This window comes from Folsomia candida, unplaced genomic scaffold, assembly GCF_002217175.1.
Source record: "Folsomia candida strain VU population unplaced genomic scaffold, ASM221717v1 Fcan01_Sc025, whole genome shotgun sequence".
Classification (NCBI taxonomy): domain Eukaryota; kingdom Metazoa; phylum Arthropoda; class Collembola; order Entomobryomorpha; family Isotomidae; genus Folsomia; species Folsomia candida.
Window position 1 is genome coordinate 2296227 of NW_019091217.1, and position 25408 is coordinate 2321634.

A 25408-nucleotide genomic window follows, 5' to 3' on the forward strand; every position below is an offset into this window, starting at 1 on the left:
GAGTGTCAAAGCGTCCGCAGAAGAGCGAGGAATCTCCAATTTCTCCAACCAACCAACCTCGGTCACCTCTCCTCGCCGTGAAATTAGGTTGCGTCGTCCATAGGGGAGAGAATCCAATCTATTTTTTAGACCGAGCTCAGCCATGTTTTAAACTAAATATGCACATGGTTATATAAATGAAAATTATTAATCTCCAACTCCTGCTCCGTTTTTTTCATGCACTTTTCTCTTTCGTAACGCCGCCACGAAGAGTCGACCAAGGTATCGTAAAATGTGGAGGCATAAAATACCAGTGTTCCAGTAAAGATTGTTTTTCTATTACATACGTGCAATCACAATGCACAAACCTTTATTACAACCACTGGACCCCACGAATGGGCCATTACCCAGGGAGGGAGAAGAGTACCTGAGCTTGGCAGTGGGGAAAAACGAGAAAAACCCACTGCAGGCACTAGGACTTGAACCCAGCACCTCCATTCAGCCCACTCAGGTGGACGGTAAGCAGGACGGCATTTCTGCCACTCCGCCTCGTCACCCTTCACAAACCAATCTATGTGTACAGCATTTATGTAAATGTGCTTGAATTTTTAACTAACGACAAATATTCTTGTGATAGAAACTATTTAGAAAGTTTCTAATGAGGCGATGCAAGTAAAAATTAAAGTTGATGAGGTTTAATTAAATGCCTAGAATTTAAACCCATGATTCTATAGACTGTTTCTGTTGAGACTATTAATGCCGCAGACTTAAATGAACGTACAATCCCAATTTGTTGAAATAGATAATTTACAAATTATAACTACAGCTCGTTATATTTTGAAAATCTCAAAATGCCTCTGAATTTCGTGTATGCATTACACTTCGTTTGTGCATGCATAGGATGATAATTGCAATTAGTAATAATCAAAAATATATGGACATAAGTAAATGATGACAACATTGTTCTTTTCGCTATGAATTTGGTTCGCACTGTAAGATCGGATAATATGAGGACGAGAATAATATATTGAGACGGGCGGAGAGCGTGCGTTTTGTTCTCAAACGGTACAGCAGAGCTCCCTGGTTGAGTTTATGCAGAAGTTGTTCCTTTCGTTCTGCGGGAGTCAAACTGATGACAAAATGAGAATCTTCTCAGAAAATGTAAATCTTTGAAAACTCTCTCAACTAGATTTACTAATTGGTGTCGGAACTAACTTTGTGATCGTCATGAGTTCAATCAGCCTTCACACCCTCCTGGGTCGAGGAAGTGTGGGTGTGGCCTCCCAGTTAAAGCTGCTCGGTGGATTCACCACTTGTCCTTCTGCTTCGGGTGTTGGACCGTATTTGCCGGTGTCGTCGTCGTCGAGGGATGGTTATCTTGGGGGCGTGGGTGGTTCTCGAGGTGTGGCTACCTCTCCCGTCATGCTGGGAAAGAGAAACTTTCGCAAGTTCCATTTGGGGAATAAAAGAGGAACAAAGATATTTAGAGAAAAGAGAAATGCCGGATTATACCCCGACATCCCGGTGGAAAGTTAGTTAATTGATAAATACGTGATGATAATTAATAATTAACATTTAACAACTGTTCCAGTTAGCAATAAGTTTTGTGATGTTATTTATTTCAGCTGAAGTACGGGACACAGGATTTAAATACGGACAAAGGCATCACCTCGTTCCAGAACTCATACCTGAATTCATTGTGCCTGATCTTACAAATTGCCAGGTACAGATACATCATAGTTGTTTTTCTAATACAAGGTGTAAGGTTTCTATCAGTAATCAAACCAATTAATGAACATATCGCAGTTAAAACCATACGTCTCCTACCGTGCTGGACAAACTTACCAGGAACCTTTCACACCTGAAGATCTCTTCCAACACGTCTACTTTAACAAGATGGACAAAGATTATCAGTAATGCGACTATTTAATAATGTTCACGTTTGTGATTAAAAATTTGTGTAGCGATTTATTGCAATGATTGATAACTATTAACCGTCTCGTACAGAGAGGGTCTCCTTGATGAACAAGGCAACTCTAAACAACCGTCCCCAGAAGAAGATATGACGGCTGATGATGCCTGGAAGATGGCGAGAATGACTGGCAGCGATATTTTTTCGGAACGGATTCCTCGCAATTGGGAATGTCTGGAGATAGACTTGGTTCAATGGCGAAAGGAACGACAAGCAAAACACGGACTCGGGCATTTTGCAGATTTTATGAAAGAACCGTACAGCCCAGAAATGTTGCTCAAAGAAAATGACATTTACGAAGGAAAGGACGAGAAGAAGACAGACGACGTCTCGAGACCTGCTGCCGAGTCTTCCACACCAACAACGCCATCACATATAAAAAAGAAAAGTGCTGTCGGAAATTAGCCTTAAGAAAAGATCAATCAATCAAGTCATACGTTTTATAAACATTTATTGCCCCACCCAGTCAACGTCAAAAAGTAAAAGTATGAAGCACTATTTGTTATATATTCAAATCAGATGGCCTTTATTATCATCTCATCACAGACTAGCGCAAATGTTACATATTATATGATTCCATCATGGCTTGATTAATAATTTTTACATGTTTTACACATTTACCTCCTCATTTTATCCACCAACAACGAACGAATAACACCAACAATAACAATCGCCAATAATAATGGCGAATCTTTTTCAAAGACTTGCATCAAGTATTTATCAAATTTTGATCAACATTTTTATTTCATGTAACAATATTGTACGAGCGAATGACCTACCAAAAAACCACAATAATCTGATATCGTTCCCCTCTATGTCATAATTTTGTATTCTCTTTTTGTCTTAAATCCACAGCATGATGATATACAAAACACAATTTTATTCAACGTCTCCATGAAAAGTAGATACTGATGCGTTGGAATTACACCGTAACAAATGCATTTTTTCAACACCCTTCAATATAACAATACTTTTTTTAACCAATCATGTATGTACCTCCTAAGAAAGCCTACCCACTATAGATACTCCTAATTACGTATAATTGTAAGTATTTACTGTATAATATATTTTTTGAGTAGAGGATATCGGGTATTACAGAAGGTGACCTTGTTTGCAACCCCGTCTGCCAGCGACGAGAGGTGTGCAATCAGGTTTACAAAGACCTACAGCTATACGGGATTTGATTATTATTACAACAACCAGTTCATCAAAACGGTCATTGCCGTTCATACAATTTCATATCCACTAATTCGCTACACACGGAATTTATTATTATTTATTTCTTATAGGAAGGATATACCACAATTTTGTACAACCACATCATCAACCTGTGATTGAGTGGTGTCTCAAAAATAGGAAAAAAGCAATGGAAGAAATTCGACAACTAAAATACAAGTTTTGATACAAGTTTTTCAGGGTGAACGTAAAAAAAAATCTAGTTTTGTTAATAAATATGATTGACTTTCATCCTCCTCGATTATTCGACGAATATGTAATTTATGGATTCCTGCGAGAGGACATGATTTATTGTGAATGTGACGTTGTTCTAATTATTGTACCACTCACTCGAGAGCTTTCTACTATACACACACTATTTAAAAATCCCTGATTTAATTGTCCCCAGTAGTTTTCCTGGCCTACGTACATAACCAAATAATACTTGTGCTGTCGCTATCAACTATGGTTTTAGTAGCAAAATTATTTAGCGAAAATCATGACAAAATATACGAAAATCATAAACCGACCTACACAGAATCATACATTTTATTATTTTTGGGCTTTCAAAATGCTTCTTAATATAAGATTGAGTATAAAATTAAACAACACATAAGTATTGATGATTGGTTAATAAAATGTTAACGTTTTTCAGGTCATGTTTGACATGTTTTTAAGAGAAAACATAAACATCATAAAATAATTTATGTATGTGTAGCATTATGTACAATTAAGTAATTACTTTTATTAAGTGAGTTGTCTGCTTGACTAGACGTAAATTAGTCTGGTCTAAAATCGACATGTAACTGCGTTTCGAATCATGACAAATAATTATTAAGTAACGAAATGAATAAATAAAGTAAGACTCTTGGTTGATCATACATAAGCGCAAAATACAGTAAAAATAAATATGTAAGTAGCAGTAATAAGTTCGGTAACAAAAAAGATAAGAAAACTTTAAAATAATTTTCCACTTTTCGTTCACAATGGATATAATTATCATGCATTTATGATAATTTTTTTTAGATCCTGACATTGACTCACCCGTGCACTTTACAGAATAAAACCATACTGAGAAAGTGTGATAACAATAAAGTTGATAGAACAACAACAGTGTTTAATAATTAACTCGTAGTAATCCAGTCCCAGTTAGTTTCCGATGATGATTGATTTGCATTGATTATTGCTTTAAGGTCGGAACCTTTATTTGGTCCTGAGAGTTCTAAGTCTTCTAGTCAGAACGGTACAAAAAGCGTCACACTGACTCCTACACACGCTACCAAAATAAGACTCTCCTCGTCTATCCCTCGTCATCTCCTCTTTTATTAGCATAGCAAATTAATTCCCTACACGTCGCCACTGCATAATTAGCCAGGCTAATTTAGCCTCGCTACTTAGATGTGGATACCTTTGGGGTGGGACTAACATTTGATTTTTATTAGGGCCCTGAAGTGTCCATTCGTTCTTGCAGACCAGACGACGACGACGACGACTGTTGTGACGACGGTTGTTGTTGCTGCTGTTGTTGTGCCTGCGCGGCGGTCTTCTGCTGGTGCTGTAGCTGGGAGGGGAGCATGGCGTCTCCGACCCAGCGGAAGGGGGACGAGGGGGGCTGGGGGGAGTTGGCAATGTGGAGATGGAGGAGGGGGCTGAGGCGGAGCGAGCTGTTGGAATCAGTGAGCTTGCAGTCGGCCATGGTGGTGGGGAGTGTTTGCCAGTCCTGTTGGGGGTGGAGGTGATGGTGGTGAGGGTGGTAGTGGAGATGGGTTGTAGGCCAAGGTCGTCCTGCCCCCACGAGGTCCTCATCCTCCTCCTCGTCTTCCTCCTCCTCCTCCTCCTGGTGGGCGTGGAGTTCGGCGTTGAGGTCGATGGGGCCTCGGAATGAGACGGGTGGGGGTTGCTGGTCACAGAGGGCGGAGGACCCTGTGGAAAGAAGAAGAGTGGAAGGCGGAGGATTAGCCGCTGGTGCTGAGGAGGAAGTAGTCGAAGTAGCAGACGAAGGGCAGGAAGTCTTAGAAGACGAGGGGAGCGGGGGCAGGTTTACTGGCGTCTGCTGTGCCAACTTGTAGCTCTGCTGTCGTAAAACTGATTTCTTTCTTGCAGCGTTAGCAGCAGCAGCGGCACTAGTCTTAGCAGCGGCCTCACTCAGACTGCTCAGATCTACGGCGCACAGATAGCAGCCAGACAGCTTAATTAATCTCAACTAGTTTGTACAGTTAGAAAGCAAAGGTTCTCAACGCCAGGCGACAGTCAGTGGTGCAGGAAATCTATGGTAGACTATGTATCTACTATGTACATACATAAGAAAAAATAAAAAATAAACTGTGCTGGGTGAGAACCAAAGCCACTACGTAGCATCAAACGTACCGAGTACGATCTATAGTTTTTTAGTGTTCGAATACTGTGTCAAAATTACCTGGAGGCTCCACCACGCCCGTTCTTCTCTGCAGTCGGAGGGCCATGAGTTGGCGATGCAGCTGGGCGCTCGTCGTGGATGAGGCGCCACCACCAGCACCACCGCCACTCGAGGAGGAGGAGGACGCGATGGGTGGGTCGTTCACCCAAGACGAAGACACCCACGTGTTGTCGGGCAGGAGTTTCCAAGAGTCTGGGAGGCTGGGTCGTTTTGCGGGGGAGCAGAGAAGGTTGAGCGGATGTTCGGGGATGTCGCCTGAGAGCTCTTCCGGTTCTCCGAAGGCTAACCCACCCACAGCCCCCTCCAACTCTTCACCCGTGCCGTCAGTTTGGCCAGCAAGCGCCGCAACGCCCCCAGCACGTCCCGCCAACCCGTCCAGCTTGTTGGAGAAAGCCAGCTTTCGACCACCAACCAAACCGTCAGAGGCACGCCGACCTGTTCAGAAAATATGTCTTACAAATATCCTCACCATTATTTCGAAAGCTGTAGAATGGAAAAAGTGGACCACGTTTCTTACCCAGGCGGAACTCCGTGGGGGAGCCTAAGGCACAAAAAGACAAGAGGACTTATTAACACAAACCAGACTTATCATTCAATAATTATGTGTAATGAACATAAATACAAAAAATATGTAGTAATAAGATAATGATAAATTGTAGTGAGAATATCAGCAAAGAAAAAGCGATGATGGGGGGACGAAAGTTATTGTAGGAAAATAACAAAAGATGTTTTCTCCAGGGTGGAGATAAGCAGTCCTGTGAGCGGTTTGATGTGTGAGAGCAGCGCAGAACAATGTTCTTTACCTGGAGGATGAGTAGGTGGTACCCAAAGTCGGTCGGAGGTGAGACACGGTCCGGGCGAGAGGGGGGACTCGCCCCCACCTCCAATCAATGAGTTTCGCCGCTCGTCACCGCCCTGGAGGGACGTTCCAGGGCCTGAGCAGGATGGGAGTGACGCGGCTGCCAGACCGCCCTGATCCCACGCAGAGTCCCAACTGCTTAAAGTCGTCCCGGACCCACTCACGCTCTCCCGTGGGCTCCCCGACGCCTGTGGGAATAAGAACGAGAGAAAAGAGTGAAAGCAAGCCCGAGAAAGCCGTCCCCACGACCAACAACCTAACCTCCACCACTATCAGATTCTCCTTTACATATGTACATCATTGATACTCGGTTAGTTCTAACAAGGCGGAAGATAAGATACAGACAGACAGAGAGAGAGAGGGAGGATGGGGGGGGGCAGATTAGAGAGAAAACGGCTAGGACGCGCTCCATTAATTGGTATAAAAGAATTCTGTAATATTTCCATACCTGCGACATGTCTGAAGAGATGAGGACGCTGGAACCAGAACTTCCACGTGCTGGCCATTTCCAGTCAGCTCGTGATCTGACGGCGGGTGCGGCGATGCCAGAGGACACGCTGCTCCCGTGGCTGTGACCCATTCCCATTCCCATGTTGTTGCTCGCCATGGACCCCGTCGTGTCGTCCCACTGCGAGTCCATGTCCGCCACCCCCTCGTCCACCGACGACGTTTGGGATGGCCCCACGTGAGGGCGAGTTCCTTTCCATCCCACGTAAACTGGTTCAGCTGGCGGTACACCTGGAGCACGTATTAAGAGTGAGCACGTGACCAAGCAATATGGATGTACAAATAAAATGTGTGTAAATGGGTTACCTGAATTTGCAGGTACTTGTTGCGAAGACGAGGGTTGCCCATCCGGGCCAGGTACCATTTTGCGCATAGCGTGTTCTGCCACAGTGCTGGGCCGTCGTGGAGCACGTCGACAAGTGGCAGAGTCCGTGGACCTGGATGGAATGAGAACATGAGAAAATGTACACCTGCGCACACTAAAGTAATAATCATTCCACTTGCAATAATAATATTATTAAATCTGACACGTTTTGCACAAAAAAATAATAAATCATTAAAAAATGAATTTTGAAGGGACTCCACCCCCTACAGGCAGTGCTTTCCGATTCGAAAAAATTGAAGGAGGAATGTGGTTTGGACTTAAGGATTCAGTAGTTTCAAAAGGTCAGCTCCATTGAATTTGTGCCTTGGACAATATGTAAAATTATGATTATTTACTACAGATTATTGTCAATATGGCATGGAGTGGACCGACAACAACAAAATCCTCACTAACGATGTTTCAATTGCATTCAGTTCAGGAGACATGTACACAGCAGCATCAGCTGTCCAATCAAGGTCGACAAAAGAATCGTCCCCCGAGTCGAGGGAACTATGCAATGGGTGTAGTCTTCGGTAAATACTTTATATATATATATATGTTTAATGACTAGATTTATATAATAAATTTCAATCTCGTTTGTTTGTTTTAGTGACTTGTTTTTACAACTCTGGACAATGAGACCATTTAATCTCTATATTTATACGTCGTCCTTCCAGGAAGCTTGTTGGGTGAAGTTTGCCCTTAAAGACTTGTTTGACGCATTTGGGGTCATCATGCCAAGTGAATGTTTGAAGCTCATTCTCCCTTATGCGGATCAATTGTTGGAACATTTATCAACTGTACCGGAACTGGCTAACTTAATGCCTGAAGCAACTCGCCGTCTGAAGGGGAAACCAATGTCCCAATTACTAAAGCGAAAATTATTTCGTGAATTAGTCACCAAATACTCAATGTGTAATGTACTCTAATTATTATCCTGATTTATATTTTCATTATAACACCAATTAATTTAAATCATTCCATTCCAGTGGCGGAAGAAGAGAATATTTCTGAACCAGTACATGAACGGTCGGTCATGATGGAAATAAGTGAACAGAAAGTTTACAACAGAGTCGGGAAAGGACATTTGGCCCCCACAACACTAAATAATCAAATATCAGACTGGCTTATTCAGAAATACGAGCACGTTGACGACGAAGAGATACGGATTCGAAAATCGATTGTATATGATCAATATGTGAAACATTTTCCACATCTGGATCAAGAAAGAATATTGATTCCATCGAAATTTGGCACCCTTTTTAAGTCGCAATTCCCTCTTGCAAAAACCAAATACGGGGGCCCCCGTACAAACCGTTATGATTTGTATGCAAACATTCGACGCAAGATTCCCGACGCCACATCTCAAGAGAACATGACAATGGGTACTATTGTTAAAGAGGAAGACAAAACTCCTACCAAAAAAAATGAAGCCGTAAATATTCATGTCATGGTCCCATTTGGTCTACTTGATTCAATTGTCGAAGTAGGAAAAAATGTGATTCAAAAAATCTCAGATAATTGCCACGTCAAGATAACGATCCCGAAATCCAAACAGAAATGTAATCGTGTTCAGGTCGAAGGAGATAAGGTCATGGTTGAATAGGCAAAAAAATTGTTGTTAGATTTTGTCAAGATTGTTGAGCAACTTAATATGTAGTGTCAATGTCAAAAGTTTTGTTATGAATTAAAACTTAAATATGTAGAGAAATAATAATTTTTGACTTATTTACATCATCCGCACCGCACCGTGACCTGGACCTCCGGTGGAAGAACCAGCGTACCGATGACCAGGACGGTGTTGGCGGAGGCGTTCCAGTAACAGAAAGTAAATAGCGGCATGATGATCGTAACTTTGTTGTCGGAGGGACTGCGAGTGCAAAAAAGAGTGTTTTTGGCATGAGGCAATTATCTTTGTGAATGGGAAGGTATTGTTTACAGTTTACCTCTCTCGTGCGAGAAGAGTCGATGCCCAGACTGGCCATGAGTCTGAGAACTTGATCGTTGGGTTCCGTGGGGGGATCAGGAATCAGTCCGGGGTCGAGATATTGCTTCGTTTGTGCAGATGGGGCTGGAGGAACGGCGGGATAACCTGCATCGAGTAATTTACTTACGTTTGAATTTAGACGGTTCTGGTGTGAGTATTTCTTTATGAAAGGAATACTGACCTGGGGCGGGAAGAAGTCTGGGAGGTCCGTCCGCCTGCATCCACCTGTGTCGCTTGACCTGCTCGATGGACAAGCGGCGGGTGGGATCCTTGACGAGCATTTTCCGAACGAGAGACTCGCAGTCGGCGGACATGAAATAGGGGACTCGGTATCTCGCAGAAAGGACGCGGTCTCTCAATGCGGGAAGAGTGGATGCGTCAAAGGGGAGGGCGCCACACACCAACACGTACAACACGACCCCAAGGCTCTGTATATATTCGGACACGTGCGTGAGTATTTAGTGATGAGACTATGACATGACGAGTTTATTGGTTCTTTCTCCAAACCATTGAACTCAGCGGTGACATAAATTTTGATTGATTCGTTCGTGACTCACCCAAATGTCAACTTCCGGTCCGCTGTACTGACGACCCTCAAACACTTCTGGGGCGGCGTACGGTGGAGATCCACAATACGTTTCTAGGGTCGATTAGGTCGATTAGGTCGCATTCGTATACATTTCAAAATAACAATAAATACGGCAATGCACAGAAAGTAACAAGGTGGTAAATTAGCACCACGGCATTTTTAGCCCACGGTTCTCAAAGGTCAGTCAGAGTTAGTGTAAAACTTAACTTTAAGGTTATAGGCATTTATATTAGGAAGGTGGAAGACTGCATGGTTATATGTTGTTACATGGCACAGTTTTGATGTGCGAAGCGTTGGCGAAAATTGAGACACACGTGCAGCCAAATGGCTTTAGATGCGTCATACGTCACAGTATTTATTAATGCAAGTGGGCAAAAAGCAATAACTGAGTATGCTAATGAATGATACATAACTATGTTTTTAAGGTGCAGTAATGAACTTACCCAACATGGACTCCTGCGACCACCACGTGCTGAACCCAAAGTCGGCCAATTTGACAGATCCTTCAACGTCCATGAGGAGGTTTTCAGCCTACAACATTCCAAACCATACCATTTTAAAGGCCACACTTTCTTCCGCTTCTCCACCTGCATCACTTCATCCATTAGTGTGAAGCATTGTTATTTTTAGCAGTGTGTACCTTCAGATCTCTGTGAACAACGCCCCGCTTTGTGACAAGAAATGGAAACACAATTAGTATTCAAATCTATAATTGTACGAAATAAAATGGAGGAGTCGAGTAGGGGTAAATTTGCTACCTTGTGACAGTAGTCGACTGCACTGACGACTTGCCAGTAAAGTCGCCTTGCCTGTGCTTCCTGGAGTCGCCCATGTTTCGCAATATGCTCTATAGAGGTCAAAAAGGGAAGGAAAGAAGCATTATTTTCAGACACCGGAAAGTGAACAGACATAAATTATTTGAGCCGCTCTCTGGCTAAACTATGACATTTTCGCTACACAATTCAATTAATCCTATCAAGTTTCATTCCATTTCGCAATAATAAGTTATTGTTCCCACTTCTGGGAAACATCATCCCGGGGAAAGTTACAAGGGAACGCTGGAGCTCGCACTCCCCAAACACGGTGCCAGCGAGTGCCTAGGCTTTGGCCAGGTTTGGGAGAAGAACACTTGCCATCCTGCCCTTCCGCCCACGTGCGTCATTGGAGAGAGAGAGAGAGAGAGAGAAAGTTGGTCGGTGGTGGTGGTGGATGGAGAGTGACGTGCAGAAGGCTTCCACTGCTTCCCTGCACGCTCTTGATTCCTGCTTTCTCTCGATCCCTACCTGACACGCATACTGACGACGGCCAGAAAGTGGAGCAATTATTCATACTCAATAAACTACTTTGAACCATTAATGAGAATCTTTTCACGAAATCAGCAGAATCAGCGAGATGGGATCATCATCATCAACTTGATGCACTCGCAACATAACCGAGAAATGGGTTGTTATTGTTGAGTGTTTATCTGTGTGTGGGCAGAAGAGGATGCCTCTCCTTCATCCCCGGTAACCTTTTCTCAGCCCTGATCTTGCCTCTCTCTCTCTCTCCTCCTCCCATCACCACATTCAGTTATGAACGCCACACGTTGAGAGACCCAGTTCAGGAAGAAGGTCAAAGGTTGCATGGCACACACTCTCTTCTTCTCAACCTCTCTCTCTGATCACTCTCTTTGAAGTGCGGTGTGGTGACGAGCGGGGTAAACATTGCATGTAATACCCAAACAAAATATGGGCGCAAGCACACAAACGGATGACTTGATGAATATACAAACCAAATCGAAGCAACCAACACCACCCACACACTCGCAGCCGGAGCAGGAGGAGGGCACGGTGGGCAAATAAACTCCTCTATTCACTCACATGGAATGAATAAAGCCGGTCCTTGGTTCAATGGGATTCCCTTCCATTCACAAGTTGGGAAAGTGAGTGGGAGGAGAAAGTAGGATGCAATTCGTGCAATAAAAAGAAAAAGAAAAGAAATTGAGAAAGGAAAAAAAGTTGATTTGATTCGCAACACTGCTGTAATAATGATCATGATGATGGTGATGATGATGACGACGACGGTGGTGGTGGTGGGATGGCGAATGGTGATGGAGATGAAATTGGAGGAAAAGTTGTTGGAGGAGAAATCTAGTGAAAAGTAATTAATTATACTGCCACCCACACCACGTCACTCGCCTTATCAGCAAGCGGCGAGCGAGTGAGTGAGCGAACGGCGGCGGTGGTGGTGGTGGTAAAGGTGGATACCGGTGGGGCAGAGTCTTTTTCCGTACCTGAGCCATTTGAATAAGGAGGAGGGAGGAGGAGGAGGAGGGTGAAAGCAAAGGTGAAAGGTACAGATGGAGGAGTAATGGTTCCGATTTAATGGCTTAAGCCAGCCATGAATGTGACATTTTTGGAACAAAGTGCAGCTCTGGTGGGTTTGCGGATTGTGGGTGGAAAAAGGGTGGGTGCAGCACTAATGCTTTCTCCGGAATATATTTAGAGAGAGAGAGAGGTAGAGAGTTGTGTATGGTGGTCTAAAGTGTAAAATGCACCCATCCACCCACACCAACACCAACAGAGCACGATCTTACGACCGGATCTGCTCAAAATAAATCTCAACCGTCGGCTCGGGTCCAGTCCTCTTATTCAAATACAAATATGTACAATATCTCTCTCTCTCTAAAAGGTTAAAAAAACTAGTAAAACGAATATTTGGTGGGTTGGGTGGTCACATATTACGCAACAAATTTTTACCAGATCCTGGTGAAAAAGGAGTAAATAATAGCTCGAAACCTCGCCTCCAGCATCACCATCTCATGATATCCCACTCCATCCATCCATAATGCCAACGTGTATATTTGGATAGACAAGTTATGCTGCTTGAGAGAGAGACGTTGGGCGAACTGCAAAATTCTGCCTTGATTTGGTTTTGGTGGGGTTAAGCGTGTTGTTGGGAAAGTTGGCGAAAGATGTGAAACTGTTCTCTGTGGGAGAAGAAGAGAAAATTTCTCTAAATTTCCCTCTCGGGGCGAGATCGATGTTTCTTGTTGGGTCCTTTCTCTGGGTGTAAGAGAAAGTGACGCACGTGGTGTCGTCATTCCTTCCCCACCACCACCACGACAGCCCAAGGAGAGAGAAAGTGCCCTCCACCAACACTGGCTCACTCCTCTCCGAATAAATATGTATGCATGCAGGGAGGAAAGGTCAGGTCAGCTCCATGATGCCGACATAGGCACACATGTCCTTGTTCATATATGATGAGGGCAACGATTATTATGATGACGTGCATATGCAAATAGGGTAAAAAAATACGGACCAATAAGTCATGAATTCTTGACGAATGCCAATGTCAGGCATTTTGTGAATGGAGTGATGGCGAAAAGTTTAATGACTACAAATTGACCACGCCATAGCCCCATTACGCCCCGTATGTGGTGGAAGAGTGGAATGCGAGTCGGATGTGGTGCAAGCATACTTATGGAAAGGTCAGCCAGCCGTGAGTGGTATAAATATCCATAAAGCATGCTTTGATGACAGCCCTCCTGCTCACACAATGTGTGAGCAGTATGTGTGAGTACAGAGTGCAAAAGTATGCCCGACGACTTGGGGAGTAATGAGTGCAGTAATGATCCACTTGGCGTACCCAATTTCGACTGGCAAATTGCTCAGAATGTGAATATTTCATAAATGTCAAATTCCAGAGAGTACAAATGATGATTGTCCAGGGGTATTGGAGCTATCGTCATCACCATCAAAAATGGGTGGGTGGGTGTTGGTGGTGTGGTTGGGCATTTGAGCCCGTGTCATCCGACTTGATCAGTGGGAAGGAAGTGGAGACAAGACAGAGAGCGGAAAGCGGAGAGGTGAAAGCAATCCATTCATCCATTAAGGAAAACGTCGAGATTTGTGAATGAAGGCCAGCAGGCCATAGACGTCAGCAGCAGCAGCGTCGGCCGATCTCCCCTCCCGACGACGACACGACCATCAAGCTGCTTCTTCTTTTCGCCCCTCGAACTTTGCACTTAGAACTTCCCTCAACAACTTTTCCCAAAATTTTGCAACTTTATCAACAACCACAATCACATTGCTGCTGCTAAAACTTATCAAAGCCGGTGACTGTGTGGCGGCATTGCTTTGTTGTAAAGGCTGATGTGGTGTATAAAACTTATAGCAACCTCACCCTTGCTCTTGTAAAAAGCAATTTCGCAAATTTTGGCACACCTCCCTTTTTTCCTATCCCCGTGTCAAGTTCATGGTTGTCAGATAGAGGAGAAAAGTTGGAGTAGGCGAGACAGGGCCAAGCAACTTAGCCTGATCACCTCCTCTCAACCAGCATGATTCATGTGTCGTCGTCGTCATCGTTGGGATGGACCACGCCAACGCTGAGCCAAAGCTGCACCAAAAATCACCCACTGAAATCATGATCATCTCCTCTTCTTCTTCTTCTGGATCTGCTAAAAATATATGTTCCCAGACTACATCCGACCCGCGATGAGGACGAAATATGCTTATCAAATCCAAATTCCTCATCAGTTATGACCAGATATTTCTCATATGTACGTATACTACACACAGGCACAGGCTGCATAGATGGTGAATAAAGATCGACCTTCTTCTGAGCCATTCAGGATTGTGAATGCGGGCAGACGGACCAAAGTATCGCATATCCAAATCCATTATTATTCGGAAGTAATTTCCGTCCCTCTACCTTTCCGTCGCGGCAACTGTACTGCCCAAATCGACAAACCTCGTCAGAGTTATTTGATCGCATACATCATTGTGATCATCAGCATGAACTCGAAATACGTGGCTGCGTCTGGTACTTCTGACTCAATTCGAGAAATCATGGGGAGAAACTGAAGAATATGGAATATCACATCGCCCAGCAGTTTTGTTGTTGTCAACAAGTTCATATTTGGCTGGCTGGATTTAAGTGGCTTAGTTTGCCAGCAAATGACGCAACCTTTTTCCTCGTGGACGTCACTCCTGCTTTTCCTCCTTGTCACAAAAAACTTGTACATTTAATGTCCCATGTATAACCACCATTCGTCCTGCCAGCGTCGCTCACTTTCTTGGGTGGAAAAATGGGACAAATCGTGCAGCAGTAAGCTCTTCAACAGACCGAGCGACCGAGTGACTTCAATAAAATGTCAGTGATTTAGCGAAATCAATCAAAACCACAAACTTGGCGTGACTACGTCTCCTGCAAAGATGCATGCCTCGCGGATAATGCGTATCAAATAAGGAATTGATGTAAACTTTTGCATCACTCGTTCGTTTTGCTGTGTTATAAATGTCCCACGTTTCTCGCTTTCCCCACGTTTTCACCATCCACAACTTTCTCTCCGCAAAATACCAAAACTAATCGATGAGCCTTGGATCATACCATTTACGTCAATTGATTTGCACGTTCGTGTTCCGTTAGTGCAGCCAGACCGACCACCACCACCACGACCACCACCACCGTCAGAGAAAGCAAGGAAGGAAGCCCACAGAGAGAAATTGAGACATTTTGCAAGGCAAATCTCTCCGTCTCGCCCAGAAAGGAAATCACCAACATGGAGAGGAGGATAAACAGGAATAGCAATCAATAGACGTTGATGGGCTGGGATTGGAAAGTAATTATCATCACCCCGTATGTACAAACACCTCTCTCTCGGTCGTCATTGTCATCAACAAAACTTGATCATCATCATCACCATCATTACTGCTTGCTTCTGATGTTGCCACACCGTTGTTGTTGTCGCTCTGCTGGAGCGGAAAGAAATTCGCCTTGATCTTGATGCTAATGACGAGGCCGGGACTGTGAGCCATACACAAGTTCATCTCCAGACTTATCCACCCAACAAAGTGAACCAACTGCGCCTTGGTGTCAGTCAAGTAATCGACTCGTATGCAAATCCCGCATCATCGTCCATCTGCTGTCGGCTGTGTGACGCACCATATGGATTTCGTTGGCGGATCCTTTATGGCCAGGTGGAACATAACACGTATTGCGGAATATCTGCATCTTTACGACCTTCCCCTTCCCCACACACACAGCCGTCGTCGTAATGAGTGTGAGGAACCTTCTTCTTCGGAGCAGAGAGAACGGTTTGGCAAACCTTGAAATACTATTCTGGACACGAACTTTTAACTTGGATTGGATGACATACACACTGCCACTTAATGGCTGGAGAGCCCATACATACGTCGACGGAGAAGGGAATTGACCCAGAGAGAGCCGAGCGATATGGATTTATTATAACGGTGGTGGCTTAAAGTGTTCTATTTCTGTACATCTGCCTCACTTACGGCCACCAAATCTTGCCAACAATCACCCATTGCACAATGGAAATAACTGCAAAGTACTTATTACTGAACATGCCCACTCATTATCATCATCATCATCGTAAATAACCATTTGTTGGTTACATGAACTGTGCAAATAGCGTACGTATATAGTATATGTAGATATACCCATATATACCCATATACTCGGGATGGTGTGGATGACCATTAATTTGCGTCAACGGACACGGACGAGGTTGCATTTAGTTTGAATTATGATGTTAGCCAGCAGGGAGTTATCTCCCAACCCGTGCAACAGACACATGCAAATTATACGTGCTAAATTGCGGAACACGATTTACTACTTTGATTTGATGACCACTTATCCGTCCATCCATATTGATTAAGAAACAATTAAAACACACAAAATTAACAGCCTACATCGCTTATCGCCATCATCCACCATAAATTCCTAATCATAATCACCACTACTGCCAATCCATCCCAATCAGCCAAATATAGTCCTCTCTGCGTACCCACGCGAAGTCTATAATTATGGAGAAAGCCATGTGAGAGATATTTGAGCAAACAGGAATTCGTGAGAATCGAACCATTTGTTCTTCGCCCGGTTAATTTTAGCTCTTGATCAATAAAAATATATTGCACGAGGACTTGTCAAAGTCACCTCGGTGTCCTCCCTAAATCCATTCCACCAGAGACAAAAATGAGGAAAGGGCATTTTTCACTCACCGAAAATTTCTCCTTGTGGGGCATACTCGGTGACGATGTAGAGCATATTCTTGGTCTCCATCACCTGTGAGCAACATTGGTCAAAAATTGTTATACAACTCGCCTGATTGCAAAAGAATCGGTAAAGTAAACAAGCGCAGTTATCTCACTGTCCGCATAATGCAGGATAAAATTATCACACTTTTTAATAGTAAGCCTCCTTCTGCTCTTCATGGCTAACTCATTGTACGTACACACGTATTATTAGTTCATATTTCCATGTTGTAAACTCAAGTGGGTAAACACAGGTTACATCGACTTAAATTTAGACTCGTTTACACAATGAAATCGAGCTCAGAGCTTAGTTGTGTTGTGTAATTATAAGTCTGACATAATTTGACGCGTCATATTTGTTGTGAAAACATGTAAAATGAGACGCATGTGAACAAGGGGCAGGTGAGAGTTCAATTCTGGGGGAACCGTACCTGGTAAAGACGGATGATGTGGGGATGGTGGAGCTTTTTGAGGACACGGACTTCACGGTAGGCTCGTCTCAAGTCCGCCGCACTTAACTGAGTCTTGTCAATTATCTTTATCGCCACCTGTGCAGTAAAATGTAGGCGACGTTAATAAATAATAAAACAATTATATAAACATTTAATTGGGGTGGGATATTTCTGAAATGGCGTTGCATAAGTGTGGTCATATAATGGCATGTGTAATCAATAAGAGAATATTAAGGGGACACGTGAACCAAGAGCAGGGAGAATGAGTGTTTGCGTTATGTGCTTAATTGCTGCCGGTGGTCGACTGTTCACCCTGACCACGAAAAGTCAGTCCAGCCAGTGACCAGTTTGCCTTGAGTGCGTGGTGGTGGTGGTGGTACCCGAATTCTGGGAATTTCACTCGTTTTCCTTCCTTCTTCTTCAAGATATCAAGCGGTAGTTGTAGTATGCAATTCGACACCATGTCTCGACACTCTCGACTACGTAGTACGCCGTACGCCACTCACTCATCCTCGTTGTGTAAGACTGCTATCCCAGTAAAAAAGCCAACACAAACTTGAACCAGACAAAAAAAAGAGAGTTCAACCGGTTCCACACACAATCGATGCATTCCATTCGCATATTCTCACCCTCCTCAACCAGGGTTTTTCTCAACGTTTACATAATTCCGATTGCATATTGCTTGACAGTAATTAATTGCCAATCAACATTTCCAACACGGTGGTAAAAACCGTCAAACGATTTGTATGCACGCCATTTCACGTGAAAATTACAGAATTAAGAGCATGAATGAATGAACCAGTCTCACCTCAGTCTTGGTCAGCCGATGTCGGGCGAGCTTGACGACGGCGAAGTTGCCCTTGCCGATGGTTTTCTCAATGTCGTAAAAGCCGACGCGGATGGGGGCACGTTTGTCGACCACGCCACTGCTTCCGACACCACCGCCACCGCCGCCGCCGCTGCTCATTAGCTTGGTCGCCTCCATTTCTTGATTTCGATCACTGCACGCACAAAGGAGGACAAAGACACTGTTGCACTTTTACTACGAGTACGACTTGTACTTTGATTGTTCTTGTTCCTAGTCTCGCAACTTTCATCCCGCGACGATTAGGAGTGGAGTGGTTCACTATTTTCCGACCGTGCATGGACTCTCACGAGCGAGGGAACGTGTGACGAAGACGATGACAATGGATTGATTGTGGTTGCATGGAATGACGGTGTAATAGGCAGATTAGTATGACATTGACTCTGGTTTAACATTTTGATATCAATTTGCAGCATGACGAGGGTAAACGCTCGGAATAATTATGTTTGCGAGTGACACCTTATCACGTCACATCTCTTCATCATGAATGACGGACCAATGATAAGCACACGGGCAAATCGACGGATTACTGGTCCTGTTGAACTCGGTGATTTGTTTGAGACGAGATTTTGGGAAGGTTGGGAGTTGACCCTGTCCCGATTTCGGAATCGTCACTCACTCACTCACTCAGTCAGGCAGTCACTCAGTACGTATGAAGGAATGGAAACCGACGTTTTTTGACTTGGCATCGTGCCAGCCACAACAAGAAATTCCTTCACCAGCAGCAGCAGCAGCAATTTTTCTATTCCACAACTCAACTCATTTCGCAAAAATATTCGCACTTTCCTTGCAAAATCTTCATGTTACATAAGAAGATATCCGTTGCCCAGCGAGAGGAGGAAGAGGGTATGAGAAGGTGCACATGGCTTGCTTGCCTATTCAATTTTGATGATGGCCATCCGCCAGCAGCAGCTCTTCTACATACGACGGACGTCACTCTTATTATGTGTTTCACCAAGAATCTCCTACCCACCAACGCTTCTTCCTCGTCTTCTTCGCTCGATGTGTAAGTGTGCAAATTATTTTTGCACAGGAAAGCAGTCTCTCTGAGTATAGTTGCAAATTATTAATACTCACAACACACACACAGGACGAGTAGATAGATAGTTGTGTGGATATGCACTTGGGCAGTGCGTGTTCCTCTTCTTGACGATCTGATTTGCAGATTCCTTCTTCTTCCGCAGATTGGTCACTTGGCGAAAGGTCTGCAAAAAATGGGAATAAAAATATGACTTTTTGCAAGAGTGGCACGAATGAAGGCCAATAAGTTCCCCTTTTATCCATGTCTTTTATCAGTATGCATGACACCTCAGAGCAGACTTTGAACGGCCACCACAATGAAATCCCAATCAAAACAAAATCAATTCAGTGAAATTGAAAAATCAACAAATACTGAAAAGTGGCAAGTGCATGTGCGCTTTATGTGTCGTGAATGAATGGAATACTAATAAATAATAAAAAGTTGCTGGAAAGTGACGACATTGGAGTACGAATGACGTTGTTGGAGTGATGATAAGTCACCGATTTAATGAATTTGTCATAAATTTGACTGCACATGGAGACAGACCGAGGACTACACGTCATATCCACATGTGTACACACACACACAAGCCATCCTTGGTTATTAATAAATGGTGATAACTTTGTCATAATGATAAGGAAAATACTAAAATTATGTGATAGTGCAATAACAAATAAGCAATAAGTGCCACCACACACGACGACGATGATGATTATGATACACATAAATTGTGTTGCACGCAGTACGGCACGTTACGCTACTGGACCCCAAATTCTATATCCCATGTGAGATTTAAGTAGTAATACGTACCCAACAGTAAAACAAGTCATGCATGACACCTCAGAATAGCCAAGAATAGCTAAAAATTAAACTTATTCTTGCTAATTTACCACACAAACCCACCACAAAATAGTACGACACAAACTAAACACGACAGTGATATGGTACAATAGTCTAGTTACTTGTTAAATGTGTGCAATATAACAAAGTTTTTTTAAGCTCAAATACATCTCCACCTCGATGAAACGTACATGTCTCGTTTGGTGGTTTGGTTTGGTGGACGAGAACCACAAACACACACATTAATCAATCAATTCATGAATCAATTGCCACCTCAGCTTCTCAGCCTCGTCAGGATGACAGCGAGTGAGGATGGGTCCATAATCTAATGTGGCTGGTGACGATGGTGACATTGACACTTGGCCAAAACGAAAATGATCTAACCTTCACCTGCCGCGTAACCCTAACCTACACCTCCCACAGCCCAAAATGAGCAAAACATGATGCGACTTCAGTCAGTACAGCTATTGGACTTACGTTATGCTCTGGCAAAGTGGGTGAGAGACGTTGATGAGACGGGTCGAACTATGTTTGGTCGTGGTTTTAGTGTAAGGATAATACTGCTCCCGTACGGACAAATGTGTTGGTTGGGAATGGTGGGGTGTGGTCTCGCACGTGTGTCGAGGGGGTGTAACGGCAGGAGGGGGTGAAGTCGAGTGACCAGGCGGAGAGGGCGAGGAGAGAGAGTGAGAGAGAGAGAGATGCGCTGCTCTGGGCTTCCCCAGATCGACTGTGAGACCTGAGACAATTCCACGGCTCTCAGCCCCACAGAGAACACACGTAACAGAGCTAGGCTAACTAAACGACATGCAGATATGTACATATGTAACCCCAACTGCACGTGTTACTCGCACCCATGCTCATTTCTGCTCTTGCTTATGTACATTGTGCAGTTAAAGCTGCGCTGACTGTACATCATTTTTGTTATGGTCTCTCCTTTGCCATTCGCCAATTCCTCATCATCACATCTCGCTCACTGATGGACTCAACTTGATCAGCAAATCATGTGAGTGAGCAACACCGTGCAAATATATCATAATATTCCGCTGAGGATGGAAATATAATATTCCGCGATGATGCAGATGGATGGAGTGTCGTGGGCATAAATAATTTCAATCCTCAGCAGCAGCAGCAGGAGAAGTATGTAGGCGTCATTCGAAACTCTGCTGCTGCTGCTTACATAATGTGGCACCACCAAATAAATGCCGAGTACGGATTGAAATTATAAAAATGACAAGTCCCATTATTTTGAGTATGAGCATGGTTGAGACAGATGCTCCAATGCATACGTGCGTATATACGTATTCGACAGTTGAAAAATCGCAATCAGTTGAACATATGCAATTTAGCCTGCTGCCCAGCACCGTCGTTCGTTCGTTCGTATGGTCACTGAAAAAGCAATCCAATCAACTTTTTTCATTCTTTCTTTTTTGCAAATCCTCTCGAAGAAGGAGAAAGCAATTTCGGAATTGTGAGCGAGAGACGAGTGTTTTTTTTGGCAAATGCCGGAATGGAGTGAGATGACTCCTGCGGAATGAATCTCAATCCGGACGCACTGGACGGACACTGCAGTCAGAAAGAGCGATAAATTAGCTTGCATTTGCTTGATTGTTTGTATCATCGCTTCCATTTCATGTCTTCCTCATGAATAAAAAAATCTGCCGCTTTTCCCAAAGACTGGGATTGAATCCGCTTATGCGAATAATGCGGTCGGTGGAATGGGCGAAGAGGATGCCCTTCACACAGAGAAGCACAATACGTACGTCCTCCCAGAGAATAAGATGGAGAGAGGAGAAAGAGAATGTCAATGTCTCACCTTGCCTCCTCAATATTTAATTAGACTCGCTCAATATTAGAGAACCAGTTTCTTAAGATATCACACAAGCAAAATTACGAGTCTCATGCATAACTCCTTACTCCTTGTCATCTTCCTCATGGAAAGGCCAAGTTGGACGACTTCATGTAAAAAGTGGTAATTGTTGTAAAAACTAAGTAAATCCCGTGTTTATGTACCCAAGAAACTAGAGCAAGCTTCATTATAGATATCATCAACTGAATGGTCATCAGGTCTGCCCACCATTTATTCTCACCATTAATTTCCAGCTAACCAAACATGTAAATGAGCGAGGAGGTGAATGTATCTTGTGAACAAAACTATTTACTACATATGAACGACTGCCTGACTAATTGGGTATTTCGCCAAGTTGCAGCAGCAGCTGTGCATGTGCATGTTGTTGGTCGTCTTATTTACTTGTGAAATCATAACAACAATTTCAACGACACGATTATCATACGAAGGAGTTTGACGGGGAAGAGGGGAGCAGCACATTCCAGGCCCATCTCCATCCTGGATCTGTGTAATTTCCAGGAGGCTTCCGAAATTTCCAGGGACGACGAGACCACACTCTCGACTCCTCTGCTGGTGCTGGGCGATGGGAGAGGAGGAGTTCACCTCTGACGCAAGGATTGACGACACATTTACGTCAGAGCTCCACACCGGCTCAATAACTTCACCTTCAGCACATCAGGCAGGGAACGCTCAGCAACATCGAGCTACGGCAACCCAACCTAACCTCGCTCATTTGCACACTCTCGCTCTGCCTGCCTCCCATGTACCACCACGGCGAGATCTGATGATAATCAAGACTCCGCAGATAGCTCACACTTTATACTGCACATTTATGCCCACAACACTAACCAAAGCCACGCTATCTTGCATTGCCTCCTCCCAAACACTCACAACCCAGCAGTTAATCTCTCTCAACTAGTAAAGCAAATACGCTAAAGCAGTGGGATTATCTGGCAAACTAATTAACCTATTTCAATTCAGTGTAAACCACTAATTCGTGAGGTGCACCACCGAAATTCGGGAAATTACATAGATCGTTAAATTATGTAGATATTTTGCCTCCAACTAATTTCTCACGCTAATTCAATATTATTGTAGATTAGCTTTTTTTACAAAAATCACAATTAGTTGCAGTCTTATCTATCTTGTGCGTCCATCGTAATTTCGTATCGTCGTGATGTGACATAAAATCTCAATGTTCGTGTGCTTTCCATTTCCACGCCGTTTATCTCGACAGAAAAGTACGTGCTTACGGTTCATCCCCCCCTAAATACGTGGATATTAGATAAATATTAAGTAGACATGTTCCCACACGACATACATATTTGCCGACGATGCTTCGTAAAACAAAGCTATTAAAAATTCAACCAACTCTCCCGTTTTGTAAACTTGAAACGTAGCAATTCAAGTGACGCGAGCAAACGAACGAACCAGAGGACAGCGTGTAATAATAATAATAATAATAATAATAATAAGAAGAATGCAAACATTTGCAACACTCGTTGTGACTGAGTCAACATTGGGATTGTACATATTATTTTGTTTCGTTTTATGCAAATATGAACAACCAAGCAGCTATGCATAGATAAGTGCCAGGTCCCATTTGACAGATATAGGAACCGTCATAATATGGTGTTGGTCATATTTCTACATGCATATTTGAAACCAAACCATGCATTATTTTTGGTCCCCGTGTCACACTTGGACAAGTGCGAAAAACTTGCGAATTTTTTATGAGCTCTGTTTCGTGCTGATCTGAGACGACTGGTGCTACAGACATCAGTATTTGCCGCATACTATGTAAATTTGTGGCATGGAACAAACAAATAGCTCATCAAACTTGTACTTACGATGGTTGGATTCAATTTTTATTGGATGGTGATGAGAGCGTATAAGTACTTGTAATCTCCCCGGTAATTTGTAGTGCAGTAATTTGGTCTAATCGTAGGTGACGTGATGTATCATCAACTTTTGACGATTTTGAGCAATTTTTTGTTCTTGTCGCAATCCATCCTTTGTTTGAGCATCATCTCTGTTGACTCGAATCGTCGTCGTCGTTGTCTAATAAACTGCGGTTGGTCACTAATAAAAAATGTACAGAGACCGTCCCTCACATCCTCGGGTACTATTCCGTCTTCTTCCGTGTTTAACCAAGTGAACACATTTTTCCTATCGTCCATCCACTCACACAGTCACAAATATTGCGCACAACAAAGTGGTAAATAATAGTTTACACAACGAGTATTATTTGTTATTATGCAGCACTTTTATTGAGTGACACCACCACCCCAGAGATCAGTACTGATAGGGGGAGATGGGTTGTTGATCTTCTCATAAAACGGTCGGCAATGCGCTTTTTAATCGGTGCCAGTTATGAAGCACGACGCTGAAGTAATAATCAGTATTAAAAGATTTTTAGTCAATGTCAGTCTCCATATCGTTCGTTTACGTTTCGTACTATTTATTTATTTTTTTCCTATTATGCGACAACTTCCCCTCCGCTAATGAACAACGGGCGGATGAGCTCATTCCTGAAAATGGATCCTTTTATTATTGTTACGCACCGACCACACCGCAATTGTCCACGCATTATGATGAAGATCCATTTGACTTAAAGTTTACGATTTGAGCATTTTATCAACTTCACGCCTGGGCAAGTAATAAACTGGTGACGACGATGATGTAACGCATGGTGGTAATTTAATTAATACTATAACGGTGGCTTGGTGCAATTAAAATCGGTTGGAGAAAGGTGAGAGGATGGATGGATGGACTGCTGCTGCTATGCTATTATTATTATGCTTACAAGCTGATGATAAGTGAGACAAACACACACACACACACGACACGGGTTTTCTTATTGATTTTCTCTCCGGGGTCACCCACGACGTGAGACCACTTTCTCCGGATGCTGGCCAGACTGCTTTCTCTCCTCGAAGGATTCATCTCATCATCGTCACAGGAGTCACGGATGGGCTGCATGCACATTCATTCACACACACGCACACACAGTTCTACAGAGTGTCGAGGAGAGTGAAAGCATGATACATATGAACTCCTCACCTCGCTGCTTTCTCCGTCGTATTATTTAGTCGTGGCGAGGAGGAATTCACGAATCTAATTAATTAACGAGTCAAATTAAGAGAGATAAGGTCATTGCATAGCGGATTAATTTGATATTGCATAATAAATGGCGTGCTCGTACTTTCTCCACTTTCTCTTCGGTGTAATTAGGGGGGAGTATTCTCTGCTCTTTATGTGCATATACATACGTACGTATGTGCATGTACATCTGCCATGCAATTTATTTTAGTACGCGGAGCTGGAGAGTAGTAGAGTTCTCTTGACATTTACCCACCACTTTATGACCCATGTACCGCCAGCGTCTATTCGATAACAGTGCATATTGAAGGTCATTGTCAAAAGGCTGCCATCGCTCGCTCTATGCACATGCAT

The 25408-nt window shown here is 43.5% G+C and overlaps 3 protein-coding genes across 6 annotated transcripts; 2 read left to right on the forward strand and 1 right to left on the reverse strand.

Annotated features, from left to right (window-relative positions):
- The first annotated feature begins 1071 nt into the window (after positions 1-1071).
- LOC110859417 (39S ribosomal protein L41, mitochondrial) lies at positions 1072-2466 on the forward strand. Its single transcript, XM_022108371.2, has 4 exons — positions 1072-1510; positions 1605-1702; positions 1786-1892; positions 1987-2466. Exons 1-4 carry the CDS (start codon positions 1207-1209, stop codon positions 2354-2356), a joined length of 879 nt encoding a protein of 292 aa, XP_021964063.1. The 5' UTR covers positions 1072-1206; the 3' UTR covers positions 2357-2466.
- On the reverse strand, positions 2454-24724 carry LOC110859415 (probable serine/threonine-protein kinase SIK1B). 3 transcript variants are annotated; one of them, XM_022108368.2, is made up of 17 exons: positions 23803-24724; positions 18186-19447; positions 17357-17473; positions 16893-16956; positions 10647-10735; positions 10529-10555; positions 10332-10419; positions 9857-9939; positions 9481-9727; positions 9259-9404; positions 9046-9182; positions 7255-7385; positions 6890-7179; positions 6386-6629; positions 6100-6123; positions 5583-6017; positions 2454-5326 (listed from the first exon to the last, which is right to left on the reverse strand). In XM_022108368.2, the coding sequence occupies exons 2-17, from the start codon at positions 18360-18362 to the stop codon at positions 4605-4607; spliced, it is 3021 nt and encodes a 1006-aa protein (XP_021964060.1). In that variant the 5' UTR covers positions 18363-19447; positions 23803-24724; the 3' UTR covers positions 2454-4604. The 3 variants fall into 3 exon arrangements, with proteins under 3 accessions (XP_021964060.1, XP_021964059.1, XP_021964061.1); XM_022108367.2 differs by lacking the exon at positions 23803-24724 and adding an exon at positions 20581-20851; XM_022108369.2 differs by lacking the exon at positions 23803-24724 and adding an exon at positions 20581-20851 and having other exon boundaries at positions 2812-5089.
- Positions 7291-9023, forward strand: LOC110859416. Of its 2 annotated transcripts, XM_035859383.1 has the most exons (5): positions 7291-7432; positions 7525-7614; positions 7674-7845; positions 7923-8227; positions 8302-9023. In XM_035859383.1, exons 2-5 carry the CDS (start codon positions 7578-7580, stop codon positions 8916-8918), a joined length of 1131 nt encoding a protein of 376 aa, XP_035715276.1. In that variant the 5' UTR covers positions 7291-7432; positions 7525-7577; the 3' UTR covers positions 8919-9023. The 2 variants fall into 2 exon arrangements, with proteins under 2 accessions (XP_035715276.1, XP_021964062.2); XM_022108370.2 differs by having other exon boundaries at positions 7432-7614.
- Positions 24725-25408: the final 684 nt, after the last annotated feature.